This window comes from Marmota monax, unplaced genomic scaffold (assembly GCF_021218885.2).
Source record: "Marmota monax isolate L192 unplaced genomic scaffold, Marmota_monax_Labrador192_F-V1.1 WCK01_AAM20220418_F8-fsc00008, whole genome shotgun sequence".
Lineage (NCBI taxonomy): Eukaryota > Metazoa > Chordata > Mammalia > Rodentia > Sciuridae > Marmota > Marmota monax.
The window spans coordinates 16,109,438-16,132,764 of NW_026694432.1; the positions used below are offsets into that span (position 1 = coordinate 16,109,438).

Genomic DNA, 23,327 nt, shown 5'->3' on the forward strand with positions numbered 1-23,327 from the left:
AGCTCAAGTTGAGGAATTGTCTGACCTAGTACTTTTGGGTTGTATTGATCAACGTGCACATTTATGTATAACCTCTGTCAGATTTAATGATTCCAGAAATGCCTCCCGCATCATCGGGGAATATCTATCCGGAACCTGGTCCATGGAAGCAGAAAACTTGATCCAGTCTCAACTAACTCAGATTGCTGTTTTGAATAGCACCCGTGTCGAACCAGTGACTTTGGGTCAATTCACCAGTTGGCTATCCTCTGCCTTTTCCTTTTTTAAGGAATGGGTGGGAGTGGGCATTTTTGGTGCAATGTGTTGCTTTGGTGTTGTACTTTGTTTGTGGCTTCTCTGTCGCCTTAAAACTCGCCATGCGCAAGAAAAGGCTATGATCGTACAAGCTCTTGCGGCCTTAGAAAATGGCATTTCTCCACAGATCTGGCTTGCACATCTTAAACAGTGATTTCTGGGCATGGTCATTGCACCCCAAGTTATTTTCACATTGCACTGGGATTGACATGCCCTCTTCTTTATGCTCTCCCAGTGCTGGATAGCCCTTGCACTCTGCAGGTCTTGTTACCATTGCACGCAGATGGGTTTCAGGACTGGTGTTTCTTCTCTGCTATAAAATCTATACCTTCCTCTGGGGCTTAGGGATAGTGTTGCCAACTTAATTTTTGTCATTACTACCAGGCTACCTGTGTTATCCTACTTCTTGCCGTCGTCACGATGCAGGATGCGAGGCAAGGCACTGCACTTGAGTGATCCCTCAATGGACCTCAAGGAAAGCATGTCCTATTGCATGCGGGTTTGACGTCCACGCCCCGCCCTACGAAAAAAGGCGTCGGCTGATATGGGGTCAGGTCTGGGGAAGGCGCCTCCTTGGGACTGAGCCATAAACAACTCCTTTTATGGAGAATTGGCGCGCAATCCCTGACCACCCTATGAGAAAGATCCACGTGGCGGCTTAAGATTGGTATGCGGGAGGCTTTATTAGGCTATGCTTGGGCGCTCGGCGGGGGGTCGCTAGAAGATGATACTTGAATCAAGGCCTGAATAAACTGCTGAAAGAAGAATCCTGTGTCGTGTTTTCCCTTGCCGGCGAGGGGTCGTGACAAGTGACCAGCTAGGGACCAACTCTTCTACATGTAAACGTTTAGAGGACATTCCAGATCCAACTCCAACACCTCTGATCTTGACTTCCCTGTCCTTATTCACTTCTGAGTTGCCTTTCTCATTCCTCATAAAGTAGGAGTAGTAAACCCACCGCTGAGGAAGCTGGCAGGTGATGGGCTTGGCTGTGAGTGTTGAGCAGAGGGCTTATGTGGTGCTTATGGGGGCAGCTGCCTCAGCTCTAGCCCTTTATGATAGTTTGAAAACAAGCCAAGTGCTGCAGTTTTTCAAAACATCCCAGAAATCTCAGATTTGGCAGGGGCGGTACTGGGCATTGAACTCAGGGGGCACTTAACCACTGGGCCACATCCCCAGCCCTATTTTGTATTTTATTTAGAGACAGGGTCTCACTGAGTTGCTTAGCACCTCGCTTTTGCTAAGGCTGACTCTGAACTCAGGATCCTCCTGTCTCAGCCTCCAGAGCCACTGGGATTACAGGTGTGTGCCACTGTGACTGACTAGTTTTTTTTTTGAAGGTGAAAGCTTCCAGGGCTGGGGCTGTAGCTCAGTGGTAAAGTTCTTGCCTCACATGTGTGAGGCACTGGGTTCAATCCTCAGACCACATAAAAATAAATAAAGATACTGTGTGTGTTCATCTACAACCAAATAAATATGTTTTTTTTTTTTTAAAAAAAAGGTGAAAGCTTCCAAAATTTTGGAGAAAAACACCATGGGTCGTCACAGTGAGGGGCAACCAAATCATGTGTGAACTAAATCAGGTCTACTGGGAAGCCTTGCTAAACATTTCAGCCAGTAGTGTTTCCTCTGAATTATTCCTGTCTAGTTAGCGTTAAAGATTTGCCATCTTTCTCAATTTTATAATTATTGAATGTTTGCTTGTTTTGTCCTTCTGAATAGATAGAAAACTCCCAGACGGCATATAACAAATGGTTATTGACTACTTCATGATTGATGGGTTTGAACATTTTAGGACCATGTAAAGCTCTCTAGGCAGAGAATAAAGATCAACTTTTGGAGCAAATCTCAAAATCATAAGAATCTCAAGTTACAAGCCACAGTTTCTGACCTTGCTATGCTAAAGCTGGACTTACCTCCTTAACTACTTGTATATGGGTATTAGTGATTTCTTTGTAACTATACAGGTATACATATCTCTGATCCAGTCATATGCTTTTCTGATTGAGATGGTGGTCTCACTATGTGGCCCAAACTGGTCTCAAACTCCTTGGCTAAAATAAAGTTCCCATCTCAGCTTCCTGAATAGCTAAGCCTAGAAGTAATATTTTTTGAACAGCTTAGCTTGCTGAAAAAGACAGGATCCCCCCCCCAACCCCGCAAGAATTGAATTCAGAGCCACTCAACCACTGAGCCACATCCCCAGCCTGATTTTGTATTTTATTAGAAATGGGATCTCTCACTGAGTTGCTTAGCACCTTGCCCTTGCTGAGGCTGGCTTTGAACTCATGATCCTCCTTTCTCAGCCTCCCAGGCTGCTGGGATTACAGGTGTGCACTACTGCACATAGCAAGATGGAATTTTTTGTTGTAACAGTTGATAGTTTGTTTACTCTAAATGATCCAAGTCAATACCTTCTGGCTCTGCACACTTGTTCTAAAATTATAGCCATTGCTGTGTTATACATGTGTACTATATAAAATAACAGCATGACTTTTATAGAAAGTAATAATAGTGGTATTTATCCCCTAAGTAGCTGTGTGTTCTCTCTTACCAATTCTCTTTCTACTTGGGCTTTGGAAATGGAATATTCCAAGAGAGCAGATCTACCTTCCTCAAGGTGGGAGAAAGTTATTTTGAACTAAGAATGGGCTTATCTCCCTGATTCTGTCCAATAAAAGCCCTGAATGACACCGGGCATGATGGTGCACACTTGTAATCCCAAGGGCTCCGGAGGCTGAGATTGGATGATGGCAAGTTCAAAGCCAGTCTTGGTTAAAAAAACAAAAAAAAAAAAGCCCTGAATGGTATCAACAGTACCAACTTTGCCTCAGTGAGACTATGAGACTGAGAATTTAGTATCCTCACCTGAGAAACCTAGAAGTTGGAAAAAATAGCTTCTAAAGCTCCTTCCAAAGCACACATGTTTGGTTGGTTGTTTCTGGGTACTGGGTATTGAATCCCCCAGGGACATTCAACCAAAGCTATAACCCCAGCCCTTCTTATTTTTTGTCCTGAGACAGGGTCTCACTAAGTTGCTGAGGTTGGCTTTTAGACCCCGAAACTCAGGGAGATTAGGATAATTCCTCCTAACCATAAAATCTGTAAGAATTTGTGGTTAAGAATCCAATTAGAACCAGTCAGCATGCTGTCCCTCTCTCTGACAGAATCCACTTTTTCCCTTGAGAGTGTCCCCTTTCCCTTTTCCTATCCCTCCAACAAATTCATACTTGTTATTCTGAATATATGTCAAAAAATCTTCTGACTTGATTGCAAAAATCGGGGGGGGGGGGTTGTCTTTGCATTGTCTCAGTCTTCCAAAAGCCCCCAGCCCTGTAACCCACACTTTAGACTTCTGGATAGATTGCCGCATGCAATTTTGTAAGTCCATGCCTGTAGTCACAATTCCCATTCTGAGTTCCAGGTACCTTAAGGCATAAAGGAACTGGCTTCTGGTTATTTTACATACCTTCTTTGAGCCTTCCGGTTTCAGTGGTCTGTTTCAATGACACTTAACCCAGGTCTTCCTTCTTCCAAAGCCCTTGCCAATATATTCCTTAGGGAGATGATACTTTATGTTTAATGTCTATGTTCCATGTTACTCATATCTGGCATCAGCACCCTTTTATTTGCTAGTTCCCCCCCACCCCACAACAAAAACTCCTGGGCTCAAGTGATCTACCTGTTTCAGCTCTCTGACGAGTTTTTCTTAATTACACTGATCAAATCCCCCTGCGCATTGTTATACTAGTCTAATTAGATGTATTTTCCACTCTTCAAGGCATACCAGAAAAATTTTAAAAATTAAATATATTTTTTAAAAAATCATCAGTTATTGGGCTGGGGATATAGTTCAGTTGGTAGAGTGTTTGCCTCGCATGCACAAGGCCCTGGGTTCAATCCCAAGCACCACAAAAATATAAACAAATAAATAGTTTTTAAAAATCAGGAGTTATTTGCATGCTATGTTCACTTTTTTCCTCTTAAATTTTTTTTATAGATTGCTGGTAGCAGGCCCACCCTGGCCCCTGGGGACTCAACCCCCAGTTCTTTGTTATGCATGTCAATGTGGCCAGCTCACAAGGCCGTGAAGCGGGCTTGCGGTTCCCTGTTTATCTGCCTAGAGCATATGTGTCTCTCGGGAACATCTTGACCTGTTCGAGCCTCCTGATAGGGGACGGTGACGTGACGGTAACCCAAGGACGCAGTTATTACTCTTCCCTCCTCACTTTTGAGTGATTTCCCGCAGCTGTTAAAAAGATATATAAGGGGAACAAATTTGGCAATAAAGCACACACACGCTCCCTCCTGGATGAAGAACCTTGGTGTCCTGTGTATTTTTTAACCCCGCCGTCCCTCGCCGGACTCGGCTCCGTTAGCCGGACGCGGCATCTGGAGGTTCCCACCAAGATCCGGAAAGCAGGGGTAAGCGTACGGGGCTCACCTTCTAAAGGTAGAAGGGGGAGGATTGGTTTAAAGATAATTTAAAGAGACAGGGTACGTACCATGGGTAACTCAACAGCGAAGGTTCGTCTGGCCAACGAACTAAAAGAGCTGTTAAATACACAAGGAACAGGAATAAAAACTAAGACTGCAACCGAATTCGTTGAAGTTATCGCCCAGGCTTGTCCTTGGTTTCTGACAGGAGGCTTTCTCAATAACAATGATTGGGATTTGGTTTGGCAACAGCTTTGCAGGGCTGTGTTGTCCGGAGGGGATTTTTTGTTGTGGAAAAGTGAAAATCAAGAGAGGTGTCGCGAGCTAGCCCGAGTCAATCAGGACGCCGGCTTCCCATGGCGTAACCTCGAAATGTTAACAGGCTCGGGACAATATGCTGTCATAAATCAGCAAATTAATTATGACCCTGGGATCTATGCTCACATAGCCACAGCAGCCGTTCAGGCCTGGAAGGCTCTACCTGTTTCAAATGCTGAAACAAAAATTTCAAAAATTGCTCAAGGACCCTCTGAGCCTTATTCTGACTTCATAGCCCGATTGATGCAGATAGCGGGAAAGATATTCCCTAACTTGGAACAAGCCATGCCGGTCATTAAACAATTTGGAGCAGTGAGTGCCGTTCCAAGTTTGATGCTCAGGGACGCCCACTACAGCTGGGAAACGGGAATAGGGGCCTGCCCCGGGCCCCGGAAGCCAAGGTGTACGGGGCAATCCAGGGACGGAATGGTGCCCCGGGGAGTGGGTGACTTCGTCATCTTCCTCAGACCAACCCCTTTCTATCTGGGAGCTCCCAAGGGGAACGCCGGGAAGTGCAGGATTGGACCTCAGTTCTACCTCCCGAGCAGTACTGACTCCGCAGATGGGTCCCCAGACCCTGCAGACTGGAGCCTTTGGCCCTTTGCCGGAGGGAACTGTGGGACTGATACTGGGAAGAGGCAGCACTCTGCATAAAGGGCTCAGAATTCTTACAGGTGTGGTTGATGGTGATTACCACGGGGAGTTAAAAATTGTTGCCGAGGCTACCCAAGGGATCCTTATTATTCCTCCTGGAGAACGCATAGCACAATTATTGCTGCTGTTGGCGGCGTCCCTACCCAGCCGCGCCCTACAGGCAGCCTGGGGTAATGGCAGTTTTGGTTCCACCGGCACCCCTCAAACCTTTTGGGTAGCACAATTGGACTCCCGACCACAGTTAACCATTAAAATACAGGATAAAATCTTCAAGGGGATATTAGATTCGGCTATCCCTAAAGATTGGCATCTTATTATTTTGGACCTAAAAGATTGCTTCTTTTCTATTCCCCTGGCCCCCCAGGATCGCAAACGTTTTGCTTTCTCTTCACCTTCAGTAAATTTTAGGGAACCCTATCAGCGGTTTGAATGGACTGTCTTACCTCAAGGAATGGCCTATAGCCCTACTATGTGTCAGTACTTTATAGCAAAAATTCTGCAACCCTTTAGGCAACAATTCCCAAACTTTTACCTCGTCCATTATATGGATGATATATTGTTAGCAGGCCCTGATAGGAAAGCACTTTTCCGGTCTTATGAAGTCCTCCAGTCCCTGTTAAAGGGGGCTGGACTGATTATAGCCCCAGAGAAGGTGCAGATTCAGTATCCTTATAACTATCTAGGATATACTATTAACAAGGTAGGGATCACTCCCCAGAGGCCTCAATTTCAGGTGAACCAGCTCAAAACCCTGCACCAATGGCAGACATTTCTGGGGGAAATCCAATGGCTGCGGCCTTCCCTCCATGTCCCTACTGGTGAACTTAAACCCCTGTATGACCTTTTGAGAGGAGACCCCTCACCCACCTCCCCGCGAAAACCTACTCCAGAAGCCTTGAAGGCTCTTAGATTGATAGAGACAGCCTTACAAGAGATGCAGGTGATGCAGGTGGACTACTCCCAGTCCTTGTTATTCATTGTTCTGCCGTCAAAACTCACCCCGACTGGAGTCTTTTGGCAGACTGGTCCCATTTATTGGGTTCACTTACCTGCATCACCCTCCCGGGTCTTGATACCTTTCCATGATCTGGTAATACAATTAGTTTGGAAAGCAAAATATCTAGGAGATGCCTTGTTTGGGAAAACCTTTGATGTTTTCATATTACCATATAATCAAGACATTCTTTCTAAATTAAGACAGGAACATGATCTCTGGTGTCTTTTCTTCTGTAGTTTCATGGGACAGGTTGACAATCACTACCCTAAAAGCAGGCTCCTTGAAAGTCTAAAGACATGTCCAATAATTTTCCCAAAGATCCTAAAAAAGGATCCTCTCCCGGGGGCACAAACCGTCTTCACTGACGGGGCCAAAAATGGGTTTGCTGTCATTTCAGATGGGACCCAAGTCATCCGCAAGAGAGTGGCCAATTGTTCGGCCCAAAAAAGCGGAGGTTGCAGCCTTAATATTGGCCTTACAGACCTATAGCTCGGTGCCCCTTAATGTTTTCACAGATAGTCTCTATATCGCCAGGCTCGCCTCCGCGATTGAGACGGCACCTTATATTGGAAAACAATCCACTATCATGGATCAACTACAAACAGTGCAGCTTCTTATATGGGCTAGGGCAGACCCCCTCTTCATAGGTCACATTAGAAGTCATTCGGACTTCCAGGTCCTCTGGCGGCGGGCAACGCCATGGCAGACGCTGCCACACATGCCACTAATTTTATATATACAATAACTGAGTATGATAAGGCCCTACAACTTCATAATAAATTTCACCTAAACGCACAAACTTTGTGCTTCCGCTCAGGATGTTCCCGGGATCAAGCTTTAAAAATTGTCTCCCTATGTCCTACTTGTGCACCTTTTATCCATTCCCCTTCTCTGGGAGTCAACCCAAGGGGCCTTCAGCCAAACGACATCTGGCAAACTGATGTAACTCATATTCCTAGTTTTGGAAAACTGTCTTTTGCGCATGTCAGTATAGACACGTTCTCTGGTTTTATCTCCGCTACTTTACATTCAGGAGAAAAGGCTAAGGACGTGATACAGCACTATGTTAAAACCTTTTCCTTTATGGGAACCCCTCAATGTATAAAAACAGATAATGGCCCAGCTTATATTAGTCAAACCTTCCAAAAATTTTGCTCACAGTGGGATATTATACACAAAACAGAAATCCCATATAACCCCCAAGGACAGGCCATTGTTGAATGGGCCCATCAACATCTTAAAACCTATTTGCAAAAAACAAAAGAGGGGGAGATATACCAGAATTGTCAGGGACCACAAGCACTCCTAAGCATAACTCTATTCACTTTAAATTTTTTGCTCACTGACGCCGAAGGCCGTACAGCGGCGCAGCGTCACTTTTCCCCTCCCACCATACAAAAAGCACAGATAAGATGGAAGGATCTGGCTACAGGGAAGTGGCAACCCCCTGCTCCACTCTTGGCTAGAGTGAGAGGAGCTGTATGTGTCTTCCCTCCAGGGACGGAAAAACCCATTTGGGTCCCGGAACGCTGCACGAGACCGGTAGACGCAGACTCAGGAAGGAGCAACGACCCTGGGACTTCAGGGGGAAATTGACTCCTATCTTCAGTTGGCTGGGTGCCAGGGTCAAGTCGCCAATACAGGTTCACTACCAATGCCTGGAGATGGACGACTCCACCCACGAGGTGTACTTACGACCCATCCGGAGATGAGATGTAACTGGACAGGAGCCAATACCTGAGCCCTCCTATGTATGCCTGCTTTTGCCCAGGTCCCTAATTACCCTGCCGACTTGGTGCCGTCATCCCTGGTCATAGCTATCCCACTGGCAAAGATGATGACTGGGATCCACAGTTGTGTCCTGCTGGCCATGACATCCTAACTGAAAAGTGTCTGTTTACATAGGACAAGAGCTGATCTTGTAGTACCCAGTGACGGGCAACTTCCACGCTTGCACTGCAACCTAAGTCAGGGGAATGGGGCCTCCCCAGGGATGGGTAAGCAGTGCAGGGGTGGTGGACGACCTAAGACAGGGGCTACTTGATTCCCATTGACATGCAAAAAACAAAAAAGGGGGACTTGCTGGAAGCAGGCCCTCCCTGGCCCCTGGGGACTCAACCCCCAGTTCTTTGTTATGCATGTCAATGTGGCCAGCTCACAAGGCCGTGAAGCTGGCTTGCGGTTCCCTGTTTATCTGCCTAGAGCATATGTGTCTCTCGGGAACATCTTGACCTGTTTGAGCCTCCTGATAGGGGACGGTGACGTGACGGTAACCCAAGGACGCAGTTATTACTCTTCCCTCCTCACTTTTGAGTGATTTCCCGCAGCCGTTAAAAAGATATATAAGGGGAACAAATTTGGCAATAAAGCACACACATGCTCCCTCCTGGATGAAGAACCTTGGTGTCCTGTGTATTTTTTAACCCCGCCGTCCCTCGCCGGACTCGGCTCCGTTAGCGGACGCGGCAATAGATGGATACAATACCTTTATTTTATTTATTTATCTTTATATGGTGCTAAGGTTCGAACCCAGGGCCTCACACATGCTAGGAAAGCGCTTTACCACTGAGCTACACCCCCAGCCTCTATGTTCACTTTTGTATGAACATAAAGTTAACAAATGTTACATAGTCCCTGCCCAAATTATTTGAATTCCATGCAGGGATCTGGGTGCCTGGAGGATGATACCAATAGTGGACACTAGGTTATTTGTGGAATGAACAAATGGAGATATTTGGTACTTTCTATGGTATACAGACCCAGCTGGAATATAAAAGTTCCTCCAGGACTTCATTTCATTCCTCTGCCAAACATGTGGTAGGGATTCCAAAACTAGGTGTACAAGCCTCACATTCCAACAGGTGGGTATTTACATCTGTGTTCCATATAAAGGTAGGAACTAGAACCTCTGTTTGCGGTTGTATTTTTTTTAATACTTATTTTTTTAGTTTTAGGTGGACACAATATTTTTATATTTATGTGGTGCTGAGAATCAAACCCAGTACCTCATTCGTGCTAGGCGAGAACTCTACCACTGTGCTACAACCCCAGCCCCTGCTTGTGGTTCTTTCCTGTAAAGAACCACAAGCAGGTGGTGGCACATGCCTGTAATCCCAGCGGGTTGGGGGGCTGAGGCAGGAGGATCTCGAGTTCACAGCCAGCCTCAACAAAAGCGAGGCCCTAAGCAATTCAGCGAGACTCAGTCTCTAAATAAAATACAAAACATAGGGCTGGGGATGTGGCTCAGTGGTCGAGTGCCCCTGAGTTCAATCCCTGCTACCTCTCTCAACCCCCTCAAAAAAAGTGTGACCCCAAAAAGGAAAGGGAGAGAGGCGGGGCGGGGGGGGGAGGGGGGAGAGGGAGAGGGGAGGAAAGAAACAGAGCAAAGGCGGGCATTCTGAGTAAACTCAAAGATAGTCGAAGAGCTGGCCCTGCCCAAGTCCGCAAGCAAAGGGGTGGAGTCCGGCTGGGCAGGAAATCTCGCGGCTCCTCTTGGCTGGACTGCAGACTTAATTGCTCTTAATTGGCCTTTGCGGGAAGCGTCGCAGGCTGTGGATCGGGTTTCTGCTGTACTGGGGGATTCCTGGGAGCAAGTGACCTTGGGGACAAGGCAGAGTAGTGTCACACAGCTCGCAACAGCACGACTAACATATCACCGAATAGCTTTTAAAGCGCAGGAAGAGCTAAGCGAGGCTAGCTAGCTCTCCACAGGAGAGGGCTGCTAGGCACCAGCCACCTTGTCCGAGGTCCCTGATGACCAAGTCGTTGGCGTGGTTTGTGGGGCAGTCGTTAACTTCTCAAGCCTCCGCTTCTCCTGTTTTATTACTATTTCAATTTTATTTATTGGTAATGAGGTGGAACACAGGAGCGCTTTATTACCGAGTACATCCCCAGTCTTTTTTAAATTTTGAGGCAGGGTCTTGCTAAATTTCTGAGGCTGGCCTCAATTTTGCAATCCTCCCGCTTTAGCCTCCAGAGTTGCCAGGATTACAGGCGTTAGACACCGCGACTGGCTTCACCTGTTCTAAACAGGGGACGGCGCTGAAATCTAGTCGGTAGATTATAAACAAGGGCTTTTTATTAGAGGAACCCAAGAAAAATTTCTCTTCCCCACCCCAAACCGAGATTTAGGGGTGTCTGGTAGGCCGCAGGCCTCTCCAGGGATCTAGCTGCTGGACTGTGCATGAATTTCCAGGAAAACTAGTTGTGGGAGAGAGCAAGACTGAAAGGTTCCTGTCGTTCACTGGTGGAGTATTCGCTGGAAATAAGACATCAAGCTGTGCTGGCTGGTCACTCGCCCTAGCTTCGGGTTGGGGGTTGCGGGGACAGATTTTCACTTAATTGGCATGGACCCAAAATATTGGATGGTCCGGTGCGAAAGTTTCATAGTGTATCTTCCACTGCCCGCGCTTGTTGTGGGTCTCTTCCCTCCCGATAGAGAAAAAAGTTTAAGTCAAATCAATATACAATAAAAGGCACAGTATCTGTGTTTTATTTCAGCATTTTTGAATTATGCAAGAAAAGTCCCATTTCGTCATTGGAATTATTATTATTTTTTTTTTGTAGGAGACTCAATGAATATACTTGTCATGTATGGACTGCAAATGTAGTTCTTAAATGATTATGGCCATGTTTTAAGTTATTTTGAAAGCTTTATTTTTTTAAAAAAATATTTTTAGTTGTAGATGAGCACAATACCCTTATTATTTATTTGTTTAAATGTGGTGCTGAGGATCGAACCCAGAGCCTCACATACGTGCTAGGTAAGCGCTCTACCGCTGAGCCACATGCCAAATCTTTTTTTTTTTTAAGGGCAATAACTGAAGTAAAGGGAAGAAGAAAATGGCTTTTGTTTCCAAAGTTTTCTATAGGCTTTTAAAAATAACACATCTTTTTAAATAGTAAATCTAATAAGACATCTTTAGAATTTTTATTTATACCTTTATTCCATTCATTTATTTTTATATGGTGCTGAGAATCGAACCCAGGGCCCCACACATGCTAGGCAAGCGCACTACAGCTGAGCCACAATCCCAGCCCTAAAATAACATGTCTTTTTGCAGAGCATGGTGGTGCCTACCTGTAATTCCAGAGACTTAAGTCTTAGACAGTGGGACAGCAAACTGACCTTGGCAACCTGGTGAGACCCTGACTCAAGCCAAAAAACTGGGGATGTGGTAAACACTGGTAAACTCAGTGGTAAACATTCAGTTTCAAACAAAACAAATAAAAAATTAAATTAAAAAGCATATCTTAGTATTGTCCTACCTTTCTAGTACTATTTTTTTTTTTAAATTGGAGATTGAGCCCAGGGGTGCTTAACCACTGAGCAACACCCCCAGTCCTCTTTATTTTTTGAGACAGGGTTTTGCTAAATTGCTGAGGCTGACCTCGAACTTGGGATTCTCTTGCTTCAGCCTCCCCAGTCGCTGGGATTGCAGGTATTCACCACCGCAGGCAGCTAGTATTACACTTTACTGGAATAAAATTGATTCAGTGCATTATTTTACGGAATGCTAATGTGTATCAATTGAGCTTCATGGTGCTTGAAGAGTGTTCTGGTTCCTTTCTTTTAAAAGAAACTAAAGCAAATTTCATATATTGTATTTCAACCATATACTCATAATATAGTTCTTTTATTAGTTTTAAGTACAGTACTAAGTGAATTCCCAGAGTGTGACACCCATGATTAAATAAAATGCAAATATATCCCCGAGTAAAAATGGGCCACTTTTAGACGTCCTACTAGAATGTTGATTATCTGATCCTCTTAATAACTCAGATTAGAGAACATACACGGTGGCTTGAAATGTCACAAAAATTATATGTATTTTATTATTATTATTTTCTTTTTGCAGTACTGGAGATGGACCCAGTGAATGCCAGGCAAGCATTGTACCACTAAAAAACACTCCCAGCCTGCATTTTGTATTTTACTTTTTGGCTTGAACCCAGGGGACTTTACTACTGCAGAACAGCCCCTGACCTTTTCTTTTCTTTTTTCTTTGAGGCAGGGTCTACTTAGTTACTGATGGCCTAAATTGCTGAGGCTAGCCTTGAACTTGACATTGTTCTGCCTCAGCCTGGGATTACAGGCATGTGTCACTGTGCCAGGCCCATGCATCTGTGTTTTTTAAATATTCCCTTATGTGATAGGATTGAGATCCTGTGGACAGGAAGAATCAGATGGTCCTACTGCCCCTCCCTAGCATATGTATGGGGAGGACAGAGGAAAATCTTGACTAGAGGGCCTATTTTGCATGTAAGAAACACTGGGATGTTTTTGAGAAAACACTGATGCCCAGGCCCAACATGCTAGAAATTTTAATTTGCCTAAGTTTTGTATTTTACTTTTTTGGTTGTGGTGGAAATCAAAGCCAGGCCCCTGAACACGACAAACAACCAACTCATATCACTGAACTACACCTCCAGCCCGGCATCTATATTTTTAAAACCTTTTGGGGCTGGGGATGTGGCTCAAGTGGTAGCGCGCTCGCCTGGCATGCGTGCGGCCCGGGTTCGATCCTCAGCACCACATACAAACAAAGATGTTGTGTCCGCCGAAAAATAAATAAATAAATTAAAAAAAAAAAAAAAAAAAAAAAAACCTTTACAAATAACTTTAATGTGTAGCCAAGGTTGAGAACCCTTGGTATAGAAACAAATATCCTTCCATTTTTCCCCCTTATAGGCTGAATAAAAATGTAAATCCTTAACAAAGGAATTAAGTAGCAGTACATAATATCAGTAAGGAATTAAAAGATTTTCTCTGGGCTGAGGATGTAGCTCATTGATAGAGTGCTTGCCTAGTATGGGCAATGCCCTTAGTTGGATCCCCAGCACTAGGAGTGGGAGTGAGGGTTAGAAAGATAAAAGGAAAAAGGTATATCTAGTGGAATAAAGAAACTATATAATGTGAGAGAGGCAGGGGGATTGCCAGTTCAAAGCTAGCCCAGACAACTAAGGGAGACCCTGTCTCAAAATTAAAAACAAACAACAACAACACAACAAATTAACAGGAATAGGGCTGTGGCTCAATAGTAAAGTGCCCCTAGGCTCAATTCCCAGTACCCAAAACAAAAACAAACAAGAAATCTCAACTGTATAGTAGAATGCTTATCTAGAAATTTGAAAGAGGGAAGCAGACAAAATATAATAAAATCTTGGATGTACTTTCTAAGCCATTCAATAGAATCAAACTTGCAAAAGATCTAATCAAGTCCAAAGGTAAAGAGGCAACTGGACTTCAGTTTCCTGTTTAAAAATGATGAGTGGCCTGGGAGCAGGATGCACACATATAATCCCAGAAGTTTGGGAGGCTGAGGCAGGAGGATCACAAGTTCAAAGCCAGCCTCAGCAATTTAGCGAGGCTCTGTCTCAAAAAATAAAAAGGGCTGGGGATGTGGCTCAGTGGTAAAGCACTTCAGGTCCAATATCTGGTACCAAAAACTTTTTTAAAAATTTAAAATAAATAAAAATAATGAGCAGGGCACAGCGGTGAACATCTGTAATCCTAGCTACTCAGGAGACTGAGGCAGGGGGATTGCAAATTCAAGGCCAGCCTGGGCAACTTATCAAGACCTTGTCTCAAAAAAAGAAAGAAAGAAAAGAAAGGGCTAGGGATGTAGCTCAGAGGCAAAGCATCCCTGCGTTCAATCCTCATTATTAAAAAAATAATTAAACATTATGTCTTTAAGAGTCCCTTTGCTTCTCTTGCTTTGTATGGCTTATACTTAATAATATTATACTTAAATATTTGACTTCTTGGTGGCATTAATACAGTTCTGTGGGGAGAAAGCCGATGTTAAAAAATAAAGTTTATAGAACATCTGTTGATTTCATCTTTCTGGCCCATTCATGGTTCCATTGGCATGGATAGTCAAGAAACTCCTGTATCAAAATACAATATTAATTATACTTCACAATGTATGAAACACTGGCTAAACACTGCCATTCCTGATAACCTGAATTTTATCACTTAAACTTTCATAACTAAAGCCGCATTTTTTTTAATATTTATTTTTTAGGTGTAGATGGACACAACACAATACCTTTATTTTTATGTGGTGCTGAGAATGGAACCCAGGCCCCGCCTGTACTAGGAGAGCGCTCTACCGCTGAGCCACAATCCCAGCCCCTAAAATCACATTCTTTATGTAGCATTTATTCTGTATAGGATCTATCCACATACAATGACTAAACAACTTTAAAACAATGAACTGTTACTTGTATAAAATCACCTTATAAAAGAGAATGATACACAATACACCTGTGAGTAAGTTGATATTCTAGGATTCAGAAAACCTGATCATTCTAACCCTATTTTTTGCCATTGATTCACTGGCTGTTTTAAATAGGCTGCTTTACTGTTCTGTGCCTCAATTTCTTTACCTTTCATGTGGGATAACTGTCCTACTTCATAGAAATGTAAAGAAAAACAAAAATTATTAAATAATTTGCAGATATAAAATGCTATATAAATGATAAATAGTAATACTGATACACTCTAATATAAAATAACATAAAAATTTTCATGTATAGAGTTTGGTCCTCCTGTACCTGTTTACTATCACCGTTCTTAGTTACATACGTCTTTTTATGCCATAGTGCTTTTAGTGATTTTCTACACTACTAATTTCAGACTCAAAATACATTTAAAAAAACAATATGAGTAGAAATTTCAATATATCTTAGCATGACTTAGCAAAATAATTTTAATGAATTGAGTTCTGAGTTCATATATAACTGGAACACCAAGTTTTTTTCATCCACTAAGCAGTAACTTGGCCACATAGGAAGCAATAACTATGTTTTGATTGTATTACTCAAAAACATAATATTGAAAAATATTAAAACTCTTGTTCTTAAAGTTTTAAGATCTCATGATCATACAAGGAACATCAAATGCTAAAGATGTGATCTGCTCACTAAGACATCCTATCTTAGTTACCTGCTTATAAATACAGTCAATAATAGTAGTAATGAAGTGAGCTTTTGATACTCAAAGGGAATACAAGAAGTTGTCTAGCTCCATGATTTTCAATTCTGTGTTCCCGAGTTCTGCAGAGGTGCCTGAGAAGAGGAACAGGGAAGATGTGCCACAGCATCTTGATTTTAGAGCTTCTTCCTCCAATGTTGAACTTCTTTATGAAACAATTCATTTGAAGTTTCTTGGGTTAAAAAATTTTTTTTAAACTGATGCTGGTTTGTTTTTCTTCTTCCAGACACTAGGCATGACTGCAGTAGTGGTTTATTTTTGCAAAACTTCATCCCTTCAACCAGACACTCTTGAGGACAATAAAGTGAGAAGGATATCCAGAAGATAATAAACAGCATATCTGCAAAAGCAAACTTTGGCCTAATCAATTCCCATTATTTTCTTGATGTTGAAGAAGAAAGAAAAAAAAAATCCTTGGCATAAATAAAGCTTACTTTAAACAAATTATATCCCTGTGTAGCATTTTCCCACATTTAAAAGCTAAAGAATTCAATTTTCTCAGAAATCATTAATAGATAAGTTTCATTCTAGAAAATAATTTTCTCTAAAGTCTTACCTACATACGATATGATAACTGGAGTCATTATTTACAACTTGCAAACATTCTTAAATGTTCTTCTTTTATGCTGCTAAAATGATAGAATAGATGTTTTGTCTGCTGAATCTGACAGCTGTTTGGTGGGTACTGTTTGATGCTTCATATAAACAGTTATGAGAAAGCATTCTTTCTGAAAAAGGCAATTAAAGTGCTGGTAACACTGTTCAGTGGACATTGCTGAAGTTCATGCTGATGTGTGTGAAGTTTGCATGCAGAAGATAATAGCATAAAAGAACATTTAGGTCATAGACTAAAGTGCGTTAGGGTATACACATGCAAGCACTACTTCATTTCTATGAATAAAGCTCAAATCAGTCAATTTTCCTATTGGCCCCAACAACTAAAAATCAGGTTACAATTTGGAAAGGTGTTAGTATCACTCTGGTGAGACTAGAGAATGGCAGGCAATGCCTCCCTCTTCAGATATTACTTAGTAGTTAAGAATCCTGATTTAGGAATGGTCATGTTGGGAGAACCAATGAACTCAATACACACGGGTAGTCTTGAGCCAACTGGAAATTTGCCATCAGGGCAATCAATCTTGGAAAAGACTCAGAATTAAGTATCATGAAACAAAGTAGTTATTTATCTATTTAAAAAAATTTTTTTAAAGGATATTAAGTCTTGTGGCCCACAAGCTGGTATCAAGGACAATCATTAACTAAAGAATAAGAGGAAATAATAACAAAAATATCATCTTGAGGTATGTCATGGCATTTAAAAATACTGTATAATACATGGAGCCTCACTATATACCATAATTACATTATATTAAGCTTCACTATGGTAACTTGCAGAGACCCCTCTTTTGTGTGTGTGTATGGTACTGGGGACTGAGCCCAGGGGTGCTTTACCACTGAGTTACATCCACAGCCCTTTTAATTTTTTGAGACAGGGCCTCCCAAAGTTGCTCAGGCTGGCCTCAAATTTGCAATCCTCCTGCCTTAGCCTCCTTTGTAGCTAAGACTATAGGCATATGCCACTGCGCCCAGCACAAAGAACTTTATGAAGTACCATTGTTCTGATATTTATATTTTATCCTTAGAACTAAAAACAGTGCTTCTCCAATTTTGCTGTGATGTTGGAATGTCTCATAATTCATACTGGGGAGAAGTTTAAACTTTGTATCCTAGGATAAAAGTTTGTTGTGAAAAATATAAACAAGATATGCAAAAATGCTCAAAGCATTTAAGAGAATAATTTGTTCAAATAGTTTTGTTTTAAATTTACATATAAATAACCCAACAAAAAATATGTCAGAATGTATTTTAGGGACATTACTTAACACTATTTGAATAACTTAACATAAAGATATAGGTTGCTGAAAGTGACTAAATTCTTCTTTCATACATTCTAATTCTTTGTGTGTGTGTGCTGAGGATTGAACCCAGGGCCAAGTGCTAGGCAAGCACTCTACCACTGAGCTATATCCACCCCTGTATTTTCTAATCCTGATTCTTATAATGTGTTTTTTAATTCTAAATCTGACTTTTATCATTACTGCAGGCCGGTAAGGTTTGATTTCAATTCTCTGTCATTTCAGGAGACATATTAGGAGAGACTGATAAAAGAGGATTACTTAAAACCATAGTCTGTCCAATCATCAGTTGTACCACTCATATTTTCTGACCTTAATTTCCTCAGAGGTACTATCTCCTTTACTAAATAGTGAGAAAATATGTGATAGAGCACTTTAAAGTAATACATAGCACTAGATAAATGTTAGAAATTATTCTTAAGAACTGGAGAGAACCTTCTAATATATTTTTTAAACTTTTTATTCATTTTTTTCCTTTAGAGAAGAAGAAAACTGTTATTGACAGATCTTTTTTACAAATTAACTACCTTTACTTTTAGGCAGTGTGTTTCGTATTTTGAAAAAACGATGTCTGTATATAATCTTTGGTCAGCCTCTATGTTAGTTTTTTCTTTTAAATAATACTGACTATATAAAAGTCATTTTTTAAGGACAAAAATTTTAAATATGAACGAACTCAAGCATTTCTTATTAGTCTTCAGTCATTAATCCTAATCATTTAGAATACCAGAAAGTGATAGGTTGCTTCAGATCTGAAATTAACAGCAAGGTGAGTTGCCAGACCCTTAAATGTGCTCTTACCCGTTTTCCCTGTGAAACTTAATATTGGTAGTGTATTTGTCTTTGAAACACCTTAAAATTGTCTTATATAAAGCTTGGCTATGATAAATTTATTTAAAATATTTTCTTTGAAGAAAATTTGCTAAGTATATCTTCCAATATTAAAAGAAAGAACATATCTGTAATAAAGAGGGTAACTGTTCATCCATCATGCCAACTCAAGCTAGGTCTTTCTTTCCAGTGCAGCAACATTTAGGGCAACAAAGTTCAGAATGGATACAATGGCCTGTTCAGAAAGCATGCAAGTTATTTCAGGTCATTTCTTTTAAGTCAGTATGATAAATTTGTTAACCAGACTCTGACCACGGAAAGGAGAGATACAGGAAGTGAATGGAAATTGCAGACATGCCAGCTCTGTTGGTTCATATTACAGCTACCTAATGTTGGGCTTTATTTCTTTTTCTTCTTCTTCTTCACTATCATCAACCTGTTGTATGACCAGATCGGCAGACCCATCCTCTACAATCTCCACATAGGATCTATTCTCATCTTCACTCAAGTGCCATCGGGAATGTTTATCTCCATCTGATGGGGACATAAGATGTTGCTCAGCTTCCAAATCAATGGGGAGGCTGTCTATGCCAACTTCTGCAAGACACTCATTACACAGTCTGTAGCGCCTGGTTCCTTCCTGTACCACTTGCCCTGTTAGGTCAGTCACATGGCGTTTGCATTTTCTGCAGATTAGTTTGCATGCCTGGTGAATCTGTGTAGAGATTTAAATAGTGATAAAAATGATTTTTCAAAAGCAGGACAGTTTGATATTTTAGGTATCAGTTCATAAACTTGAGATGTCCAAAGCCATGCATTAGACTCAAATTAACATCTAATCATTAGAAAAGGTTTGGGGATAAATTGATGTCACAGAAATATTAAATATCATTTTCTCTAAATGATAGTGGTTTTATTATTTTTTAAAAGTTTGTATTAGTTATTGATGGACCTTTATTTATTTGTTTATATGTGGTGCTGAGAATTGAACCCAGAGCCTCACATATGCTAGGCAAGCATTCTATCACTTAGCCAAAACTCCAGCCCCAGTGGTTTTATTTTTAATGTTACATACTGAATAATTTCATATATCCTTTAACCCAACAGTATTTTGATATCTAAGGTAAAAAGGGACACCTTCCTAGCATAAAAATAATTGCAAACACTTACTATGTGCCATGTATTGTATTATATATATATATATATTTTTTTTAATATTTCTTGAGTTGTCAATGGACCTTTATTTTATTTATTGATACATGGTGCTAAGGATTGAACTCAGGGCCTCACGCATGCTAGGCAAATACTCTACCACTGAGCCACAACCCTAGCCCCCCATGTTTTGTTTTTAAAGACTTTACTTTTTTTTTTTTTTTTTTTGCAGTACAGAATGGAATCCGGGGTGTTCTAACACTCAGCTTTGGCCCTGACCTTTTTTTAAGACAGTGTCCTGCTAAATTGCTGAAGCTGGCCTCAAACTTGAGATACTCCTGTCTCACTCAGCCTCCCAGATTGCTAGGGTTACAGGGCACACCACCACACTCAATTCCCTTTTTATTTTGAGTCAGGTTCTAGCTAAGTTTCCCAGGCTGGCCTCAAACTTTGTGATTCTCCTGTCTTAGCCTGCCAAGTAGGTGGGATATAGGTATGTGCCACTGCACCCAGCAGGACTTGATATATTTTAATTCAGAGAGGAAAAAACCTTTTATTTATGTATTATTATTTTTTTTGTTATTTAACCAAAGAAAAAAATATTATCCCAAATATATATATGTATGTGTGTATATATATATATGTATGTATATACGTATATATGTATATGTATATGTATGTATATATGTATATATGTATGTATGTATATATGTATATATATATATACACACAAATATATATATATAATTTTTTTAATATTTATTTTTTAGTTTTAGGTGGACACAATATCTTATTTTTTATTTTTTTATGTGGTGCTGATAATCAAACCCAGTGCCTCACACATGCTAGGCGAGCACGCCTCCACTTGAGCCACAACCCCAGCTCCTATTAACATTTTTTTTAAACCAAGGATTTAACCCAGGGGCACTGAACCACTGAGCCACATCCCCAGCACTTTTTATATTTTATTTTGAGACAGGTTCTTTCTAAGTTGCTTAGGGCCTTGCTAAATTGCTGAGGTTGGTTTTTAACTCATAATCCTCCTGCCTCAGCCTCTGGAGCCACTAGGATTACAGGCATGTGACACTGTGCCTGGCCCCAAATATAAATTAATCAATATTTTTGGATAGAAGGATTATTAGCTGTCTTTATTAATAAAAGAACTGGTAGAAATAGGATCACAGTAGGAATCAGAAGGCTTGTGTTCTAGTCCTAATTTTGTCATTTTCTATCTTTGTCAATTACTAACCTTGAACCTTGGAGCAAGTAATTTTAAACATTATGATTCTGCTTTCAAGGTGATAGTCAAAATATGTAACTGTATGATATGGCCACTCCCACTGGCCCCACCCCCAGGAAGATGGGAAGCCTGACTAGTCCAAATGGGCACTGGTCACAAACAACCTATAGGTCGTTTTTTTACACATCAACCTATTATTATCCCAGCCTGATTCTTTTTTTTTTTTTGTGGTGCTGGGGATTGAACTCAGCACCTTGTGCATGCAAGGCAAGCACTCTACCAAATGAGCTATATCCCCAGCCCCACCCTGATTCTTTATTGTTAATAGGCACACTACTCATGGGGTTGATGTGAGAACCGAATGGGTTAATAGGTGTGGAATGCTTTGGTTAAAAAGTTGTAACTGATGAATGATTATAAATCATTTTAGTTAGTAATAAACAATTTTGTTCAATAGCTGTTAAGAGAAGTAGATTATGGGTTCTACTATAAAAATTATGAGAATTAATTGTATAATGATGGATTAATGTTTATGAAATACTCATTTAGAGAAAGACAGAAAAGTATGAAAACCAAACAATAAAATAAAATTAAAAATCTAATATAGTTTGGTAAAGTATCTACGAGTATGTATAGAACATCATTCAGGACAGTTATTATCTTCTGCTTAACTGTTGACATTAAATAGCAAATATTAAAAGTGTACAGTTGAAAAGAATACTTATTTTCCTGAGAGAATAATATTATGGGTATCACATGTGGTGGTGTTTTTGTTAACAGAGTATTGACAAAGATTCATGAATTCCAATATAATTATGATGTCAAAGAAATTAAGTGAAACGCTACAATGTTTAAACTGAAAATATCAACATGAACTCATAATTTAAAAAAATATATATATATATGTATATATTAAAATGTATATATGTGTCCACTGAAATAATCTAAAAAAAAAATGACGGGCCAGGCGAGATGGCGCAGGGCTCTAATCTCAGCAGCTGGGGAGGCTGAGACAGGAGGATCGCGAATTCAAAGCCAATCTCAGCAATAGTGTGGTGCTAAGCAACTCAGTGAGACCCTGTCTCTAAATAAAATACAAAATAGGGCTGGGGATGTGACTCAGTAGTTGATGTGTCCCTGAGTTCAATCCCCAGTATCCCCTTACCCCTGCCAAAAAAAAAAAGAAAAAAGAAATGACAGGTTGGGATGTAGTTTAGTGGTAGAGGGCTTGCCTAGCACGTGCAAAGCCCTGGGTTCCATCCCTAGCACTGCCATAAAAAACAAAACAAAAAAAAAAAAAACGCATGACAACTCCATAACAGTGGGTACCCAAATTCTGGTCTCTAATTTCACCCCTCCTGAAAGGAACCAACATCCTTCAAGAAGTGGCTGATTCCACTTCTGTGGTAGGGAAAATATGAGGTGAGTGTAGGCCTCTTTTGGGTCCAGTGAATAAGGATACTTTCAAATGTAATGGGATGTGCCCAAAGGACACAAGAGCCACTTTAAGGTAGAGAATGGTCTGGATATAACTCTGAAATGTATCAAGAAGCACAATGAACCAATGAAAATTCCTAATACTCTACAGTATCTAAAACAGCAAAGCCTGAGAAAGCTCATATAATGTCACTGAGGCTGCTATTAAATCAATTCTTCACTTTGAAAATTGATTTAAGAGAAAGAAACAAATGTTTATCCTCCTTGTCCTATAGGATTTGGATTTCAAAATAACCAAATAGCTCCAGATGATAAAGGGAAATTTTGCTTCATAGAATTCCAGCTAATACTGTAGAAGAAATTATAAATTGGTAAATCATTCCACAACTCTAAGTAAAATCATTAACTGGTGTTTTTGTTTTTGTTCTTTTGGTGGTAGTGGTGGGGATTGAAACAAGGGCCTTGTGCATGCAAGGCAAGCACTCTGTCAACTGAGCTATGTCCCCAGCCCCCTAAAATTATTACTTCTTACATATTATCAATCACTGATAATATCTTTGAATGAAGAGTTGATGGGGAAAGGGGTCATTCTTGGATGCCAAAATTCTTTCACAAAAATTCCTTTCTTGTTACAAGGCAGCACCTTGATGTATACAATGGTGGAATTACATTATCATTACCCACAGAGAGAAATCTATCTTAACATCACAAATGATGGGCTGGGGATGTGGCTCAAGCGGTAGTGCGCTCGCCTGGCATGCCTGCAGCCCGGGTTTGATCCTCAGGACCACATACAAACAAAGATGTTGTGTCCACCGAAAACTAAAAAATAAATATTAAAGTCTCTCTCTCTCTTAAAAAAAAAAAAAGAAAAAATCACAAATGATGGGTCCACCAGACGTGTCTCTCCTAATGTAACAGATCATGAAATGTACAACTTTGCCCTTGATGTGTTCTAATTGAAAATGTTTAACTTGAATCCACTGGGACTTTAGATAAAACTTTTAGTTTATAGAAAATGCAAGGAGAATAATGGAACAAACTAAATGACAC

At 40.9% G+C, this 23,327-nt stretch overlaps 1 protein-coding gene across 19 annotated transcripts in view; it reads right to left on the minus strand.

The window, feature by feature from the left end:
* Positions 1–11,164: 11,164 nt before the first annotated feature.
* The window catches only part of Zbtb8a (zinc finger and BTB domain containing 8A), a 99,447-nt gene continuing 87,284 nt past the window's right edge, over positions 11,165–23,327 (minus strand). For all 19 annotated transcript variants that reach the window (XM_058570935.1, XM_058570938.1, XM_058570930.1 and 16 more), the window contains one exon: positions 11,165–19,160. In XM_058570935.1, coding sequence (XP_058426918.1) covers positions 18,828–19,160 — 333 coding nt within the window. In that variant the 3' untranslated portion in view covers positions 11,165–18,827. The remainder of the gene's footprint in view (positions 19,161–23,327) is intronic.